Source organism: Loxodonta africana, chromosome 3 (genome assembly GCF_030014295.1).
Source record: "Loxodonta africana isolate mLoxAfr1 chromosome 3, mLoxAfr1.hap2, whole genome shotgun sequence".
Classification (NCBI taxonomy): domain Eukaryota; kingdom Metazoa; phylum Chordata; class Mammalia; order Proboscidea; family Elephantidae; genus Loxodonta; species Loxodonta africana.
Genome location: NC_087344.1, coordinates 20779338 through 20787319, shown reverse-complemented (window position 1 = coordinate 20787319; position 7982 = coordinate 20779338). Strand labels below are relative to the sequence as shown.

Genomic DNA, 7982 nt, shown 5'->3' with positions numbered 1-7982 from the left:
AGGACGCACTCTGCTCCCAGCACTGCTTTCTTGGTGGTGTGAGGTCCTCCTGTCTCTCTGCTTGCTTCTCTCTTTTATATCTCCAGAAATTACCTTAAGACACAATCCAGTCTTTAGGTTGAGTCCTGCCTCACTGACACAAGTGCCACCCACCCACCTTCATTACCATCATAGAGGCAGGATTTACAATATATAGGGAAATCACACAATACTGGAAATTATGGCCCAGCCAAATTGATACACACATTTTTGGGGGAATAAGATTTAATCCATGACATACACACACACACACACACACACACACACACACAATCACAATAGGACATGTCATTGTGAGGCCCCATATGCTGAACACTGTTGCAGGGGTGGTTTTCAAACTTTAGCATACATCAAAATACATGGAAGTCTTGTTGAAATAAAAACGGCTGAACTTCATCCCAGAGTTTATCATCAGTAAGTCCAGAGTGAGTTTGAAAAACTTATATTTCTAAAAAGATCCCAGGTGATGCTCTTGCTGGGCATCCAGGAGCCACACATTTGATTATCTGTCATCCCATCTTTTCCATCAAATTCACCAACAATATGGAACCTAGAAACCAAACAGATGTTTCAGAATTTCTTCTTCTGGGACTTACAGAGGATCCAGAACTGCAGCCTGTCTTATTCAGTTTGTTTCTATCTATGTACCTGGCCACCCTCCTGGGAAACCTACTCATTGTCCTGGTTGTCATCTCTGACTCCCACCTCCACAACCCCATGTACTTCTTTCTTTCCAATCTCTCCTTCGTGATATCTGTTTCAGCACAACCACAATCCCGAACATGCTGGTGAACATCCAAGCACAGAATCAAATCATCACTTATGCAGGCTGCCTGACCCAGGTCTGTTTTGTAATGATATTTACTGGTTTGGAAAATTGTCTCCTTGCAGTAATGGCCTATGACCGCTATGTGGCCATCTGCCACCCACTGAGGTACACCATCATCATGAACCTCCACTGCTGTGGCCTGCTCTCCCTACTCTCCTTACTAACTAGCATTGTGAATGCCCTACTTCACAGTCTGTTGGTGCTGCATTTGTCCTTCTGCATAGACCTGGAAATCCCTCATTTCTTCTGTGAACTTGCTCAGATTCTCAAGCTCGCCTGTTCTGATACCCGCATCAATTACATCCTAGTGTATTTTGTGGCTACTGTATGGGGTGGTGTTCCTCTCTCTGGAATCATTTTCTCTTACACTCGGATTTTCTCCTCTGTTTTGAGAATGCCATCAGTGGGTGCAAAATATAAAGCTTTTTCCACCTGCGGGTCTCACCTTTCAGTTGTGTCCTTATTCTATGGAACAATCTTTGGTGTGTACATCAGTTCTGCATTTACACATTCTCCCAGGAAGATAGCAGTAGCTTCAGTGATGTACAGTGTGGTCCCTCAAATGATGAATCCCTTTATCTACAGCCTGAGGAACAGAGACATAAGGGGACCCTTGAGGACATTCATCAGTAGAATACTGTCATTTTAGTGATTGTGTCACCTGTTTTTGGGCTTGGGACTCTAGGATGGGTCAAAGTGGAAGGAATGCTGCTGATCAAGGATGCCTTACTGTTTCATGAGCAAGTTCTTCTAAAATGATTAGATAATATAATAGCTAGGTACATTTCAACTTATTCATGATGAGTGAGAAAATACTGAAGTTGTCAATAATTTCATTTTACTTGGATCCACAATCAATGCCTATGGAAGCAGCAGTCAAGAAATCAAATGACATACTGCATTGGGGAAATCTGCTATAAAAGACTTCTTTAATGTGTTAAAAAGCAAAGATGTCACTTTGAGGACTAAGGTATACCTCATCCAAGCTCGAGTATTTTCAATCACCTCATATGCATGGCAGAGCTGGACAATAAATAAGGAAGACTGAAAAAGAATTGATGCCTTTGAATTGTGGTGATGGTGAAGAATATTGAATACGCCATGGACTGCCAGAAAATGAACAAATCTGTTTGGAAGAAGTGCAGCCATAGCACTTACCTTCTACGCCACCAAGGTTTCCAATAGGGTCTGTGAAAAAGAGGAACACCTTCAATGAGATGGATTTACACAGTGGCTACAAGAATGGGCTCAAACATAGCAATAATTGTGATAATGGTGCAGGACCAGGCAGTATTTTATTTATTGTGCATGACTGACTTGTTGGCACGTAACAACAACAACACATTTCAACCTGGATTTGAAACTTGGTTTTTCTTTTTATGTAGCTCTGTGCTGTTTGGTAAACTCTCTAAGCTCAGTTTTTTTGTCAGGTGCCATAAAAGCAGAGCCTGAGGCAGGTGTTCTTATTACATGATTTTTGGGGCAGTGGTCTAGGAAAGAATGAAAACAGGAGAACGTGGATAGGGTAGGGAAATTATGTAAACAGAGTTGTGGTCATAGCTAGACACTAGATTCAGCCTGATGCTATGAATAGAGAAATACGATTGGAAATCCAGACTTAGCCTGACTGTGAGGCAAGAGAGCTCTTTTTTCATGTCCCAATTTAGTAATCACTGAGACATATCACTGGTAAGCCATATTTGTTCAAAGCAGCATCAGTATCCACAATACTTAGATCTACAGAAATGGCTAATTAGTTATCTCAATTGGCGTGAGATAATTTTGAGATATTTTAGCTTCCTAAGTGTGGAAGCTTTCAGTTCTAATAAGAAAATATAAACTCTGACTCTAATATGCTCAAACTGTAAAGTTATTTCTAATTACCAGGAAAAGGCTTCAGAGGTAGAGAACGCACAAAAACAGGACAGAAACACTTTATTTAGTCTCCCATAAGTGGTTTCATCCTAGAACTTGTTCCCCTTGTGGTCTCCTGATTACTACAACAGATGCAGGTGTCATATCCACACATGACGCCCAGAGAGAGAATCCTTACTGTCCTTCCCTGGATCTTATATTAACGCAATTTTCCATGGAGTCATCAAGTGACGTTCCTTCCCATCTCATTACTGACAGTAGAATCACAGGTCCCTTTTTAATCTAATACCTGGTGTGGGGGAAAAAAAAAATTACCATGAGAACCTTAGGCTGATGATTTGAAGTATAATTCCTGCTGGGGTGTTAACCCCTATGGCCGAAAGGAGTACCTACCAAAAATGCCTGGCACAATGGTAAATGTTCAATAAAGCTTTAAATGGTCATTGTAGTCCATGTCTTGTCTATATTCATAAGTATTCTAATCATTTGGCTCACATATTTTTACCACTTGCTCCAGTGGTTGTATTTGTTTACCCTCATTGTAATAATTCTCAGCAGCTTTTATTCCTCTAATCTGAATAACCACAGTTTCTTAATAAGAATCGATGATACTGAAGGAAGAGTTCAAGCAGCACTGAAGGTACTGGTGAAAAACAAGGCTCCAGGAACTGACGGAATACCAGCTGAGATGTTTCAACACATGGATGCAGTGGTGAAAGTGCTCACTCGTCTACACCGAGAAATTTGGAGGACAGCTACCTGGCCAACCGCCTGGAAGAGATCCATATTTATGCCTATTTCCAAGGAAGGTGATCCCACAGAATGCGGAAATTATCGAACAATGTCATTAATATCACACATAAGGAAAATTTTGCTGAAGATCATTCAAAAGCAGCTGCACCAGTATATTGACAGGGAACTGCCAGAAATTCAGGCTGGATGCAGAAGAGGACATAGACCTGGGGATGTCATTGCTGATGTCAAATGGATCCTGGCTGAAAGCAGAGAATATCATGAGGAGGTTTACCTGTGTTTTATGGACTAGGCAAAGGCGTTCTATTGTGTGGATCATCACACATTATTGAAAACATTGTGAAGAACTGGAATTTCAGGACACTTAATTGTGGTGATGAGGAACCTGTACATGTATAAGAGGCAGTGATGCAAACATAACAAGGGGATACTTCAAGCTCTAAAGTCAGGAAAGGTGGGCATGAGGGTTATATCTTTTCATTATACTTATTCGATCTGTATGCTGAGCAAATAGTCCAAGAAGTTGGACTATATGAAGAACTGGGCATCAGGATTGGAGGAAGTCTCTTTAAGAGCCTGCGATATGCAGGGGTGACACAACCTTGTTTTTTTTAAAATGAAAAGGACTTGAAGCACTGAGGAAGATCAAAGGCTACAGGCTTCAGCATGGATTACATCTCAACAAAAAGAAAACAAAAATCCTCACAAAGGTAACAATAAACAACATCATGACAAACGGAGAAAAGTTTGAGGTTGTCAAGGATTTCATTTCACTTGAATCCACAATGAACGCCCATGGAAGAAGCAGTCAAGAAATGAAAAGACACTTTGCATCAGGCAAATGTGTTGCAAAGGACCTCTTTAAAGTGTTAAAAAGCAAAGATATCACTTTAAGGACTAAGGTGCACCTGACCCAAGCCATAGTGTTTTCAATCACCTCATATGCATGCAAAAGCTGAACACTGAATAAGGAAGACTGAAGAATTAATGCCTTTGAGTTATGGTGTTGGTGAGGAATGCTGAATATACCATGGACTGCCAAAAGAAGGAACAAATCTGTCTTGGAAGAAGCACAGCCAGAATGTTCCTTAGAATTGAGGGTGGTGAGACTTCATCTCACATACTTTGTACCTCTTATTGGCAAGGACATGATGGTTGGTAAAGTAGAGGGCCAGTGAGAGGGAGGAAGACCCTTAATGAGATGGATTGGCACAGTGGCTGCAAAAACGGCCTCAAGCACAACAATGATCGTGAGGATGGCTCAGGACTGGGCAGTGTTTTGTTCTGTTGAACAGAGGGTTGCTATGAGTCAGAACCAACTCGAAGGTACCTAACAGAAACAACAACAAAATCTGAGTGAAACAATCAAGTGAGTAGGGTAGGCATTGCAAAGTTTGATAACCTTTCTCTTGTACTTAAAGCTTGATAACCTTTCTCTTGTACTTTTTTGCTTTGATTCCTTCTCGCTGATTTATTGATAAGAATACATCTGAGTTTTTTCTTTTCTACTTAGTCACCACATTTTGCTGTGTTTCTTACTCCTGTGGAAGCCACACACAGAAACATAGTTGAATAATAAATCGCTGATGTCTTAGAGGGTTGGCTGTAGTCTTAGGTCTCTCAAGAAAACCTTTTAATGTTTCTTTGGGAAGAAAACAGTTTTTCTATGAAGAAGAACTTTACTTTGAAAAGGAGTTGTAAATATGGTGGGAGAAAAGGGAAGTTGGTAGGGCTGGGGGACCACATTTTCCACAAACACACACACACACAAAAAGGGGGGCCATCAGTGAGAATCATCTCTAAGGGTGTGGGAGAATAATGAAGGTCTCGCAGGAGAATCAAGAAGCCCTTGAGAGCCTTCTATTCTGGTCATCACTGGGGTGAAGGAGGGAGATTGTTTTTAGCAAGCCGGAGGACTAATCCCTACCCTGACTCAAGGTGTCTTCTAGTGTAGACTTCCCTCCGTTGACATCCACAGAGCACCTTCAGGCATGCATCACCTGAGACCCTTGTTCATACTGCAGGGTCATGGACGTTATCCAAAAAATACTGACTTTGAATTTCTGGGGAGATGCCTGAAGGATGAGATGATGAAATAAACACTTCTGGAAATTCTTATGAACTCTGAGGTCTGAGAAGGGAGGTGCTAATATTAGAAGAACATGGGAGAATGTATTTATAATATAGAATATAAAAGGACTTTCCTCAACTTTACTTTGTATAATATCTATATAAACTGTACACCAAGGTTCATTTCAGCACTGTTCACAATAGTCAAAAGGTGGAAAAAAACAAAACCTCCATCAACAGACAAATGGATAAACAAAATGTGGTATACCCATAAAGTGGACTATGACTCAGCCATAAAGAGAAATGAAGCTTTGACGCATGCCATTACATGGATGAATCTTGAAAACATCATGTTGAGCAGAATAAGTCAGTTGTAAAAAGACAAATATTGTGTGATCTCATGTATATGAAATAAGCAAATATACAGAAAAGGAAGAATTATTAGTTGATACCAGACATGGAGGGGAAGGGGAAAGTTTTGCTTCGGAGCTTGTTAAGTTTATGTTAAAGGTGGTGGAATAAACTGGAAAAGGATACGGAGAATGGTTGCACAACTTGAAAGATGTAATCAATGTCACTGAACTGTACATACAGAAATTATTGAGATGCTGTAAGTTTTGTAGTTTATTTTAATAAAAAAAATGTATAATGTAGTATATAAAATGTATCTGTAGTTCTTACAGTGTAGTAATCTAGTAAAAACACATATGCTCATCACTGGGTTAAGAAAGAAAGCATTACCATCACGTAGATACCATTAGAACAGCTAATCACATCACCCTTCCTGTGTCTAGTGATAACTACTATCCTGAATTCTGTATTTAACCTTTTCTTTGATGTTTTTCTATTAGGTTGGATTCTACGGAATTTCGAAGTTGGTCATTTTCACCTTATAATCTGGCATTTTCAAAGTATTCAATGGTATATTTTTATCACTGTTGTTCCCCATTGTTCTTAGGTTCTGTCAAGGCGGTTCTGACTCATGGCAACCCTATGTACAACAGAACGAAACACTGCCCGGCCCTGCGCCATCCTCACAATTGTTGCTGGGCTTGAGCCCACGGTTGCAGCCACTGTGTCAATCCATCTCATTGAGGGTCTTCCTTTTTTCACTGGCCCTCTACTTGATCAAGCATGATGCCCTTCTCCAGGCTTCAGTCCCTTCTGATAAAATACCCAAAGAATGTGAGAGAAAGCCTCACCATCCTTGCTTCTAAGAAGCACTCTGGTTGTGCTTCTTCCAAGACAGATTTTTTGTTGTTGTTGTTCTTTTGGCAGTCCGTGGTATATTCAATACTCTTCTCCAACACCACAATTCAAAACTGTCAATTCTTCAGTCTTCCATATTCATTGTCCAGCTTTCGTATGCATATGAGGCAGTTGAAAACACCATGGCTTGAGCCAGGTGCACCGTAGTCCTGGAGGCGACATCTTTGCTTTTTAACACTTTAAAGATGTCTCTGGCAGTCGATTTGCCCAATGCAATGCATCTTTTGATTTCTCGACTGCTGCTTCCATGGCTGTTAATTATGGATCCAAGTAAAATGAAGCCATTGACAACCTCAATCTTTTCTGCATTTATCATAATGTTGTTTATTGGTCCATTCTTGAGGATTTTTGTTTTCTTTGTGTTGAGGTGTAATCCATACTGAAGGCTGTAGTCTTCAACCTTCATCAGTAAGTGCTTCAAGTCCTCTTCACCTTCAGCAAGGAAGGTTGTGCTATCTGCATAACACAGGTTGTTAATGAGTCTTCCTCTGATCCTGACGCCCCCTTCTTCTTCATATAGCCCAGCTTCTGGGATTATTTGCTCAGCATACAGATTGAACAGGTATGAAGAAAGGATACCCTGACACACACCTTTCCTGACTTTAAACCATGCAGTATTCCCTTGTTCTGTTTGAATGATTGCCTCTTGATCCATGTACAGATTCCTCATGAGCACAGTTAAGTGTTCCAGAATTCTCATTCTCTGCAGTGTCATCCATAATTTGTTATGATCCACATAGACAAATGCCTTAACAGTCAATAAAACACAGGTAAACATCTATCTGGTATTCTCTGCTTTCGGCCAGGATTGAACTGACATCAGCAATGACACCCCTGGTTCCACATCCTCTTGTGAATTTGGCTTGAATTTCTGGCAGTACCCTGTCCTTGTATTGCTGTAACTGCATTTGAATGAACTTCAGCAAAATTTTACTTGTGTGTTATATTAATGATATTGTTTGATATTGTCTACATTCTGTTGGATCATCCTTGTTGGGAAAGGGCACAAACATGCATCTCTTCCAGTCCATTGGTAGGGTAGCCGTCTTCCAAATTTCTTGGCTTAGATGAGTGAGCACCTCTTGCACTATAGCCCTTTGTTGAAACATTAATTGGTATTCCATCAATTTCTGGAACCTGGTTTTTC

At 40.5% G+C, this 7982-nt stretch overlaps 1 protein-coding gene across 1 annotated transcript; it reads left to right on the top strand.

Annotated features, from left to right (window-relative positions):
- The first annotated feature begins 378 nt into the window (after positions 1–378).
- On the top strand, positions 379–1517 carry LOC135230882 (olfactory receptor 7G2-like). Its single transcript, XM_064283121.1, is given in 2 exon segments — positions 379–778; positions 781–1517. Coding segments are annotated over 2 exon segments (933 nt in total). The 5' UTR covers positions 379–582.
- Positions 1518–7982: the final 6465 nt, after the last annotated feature.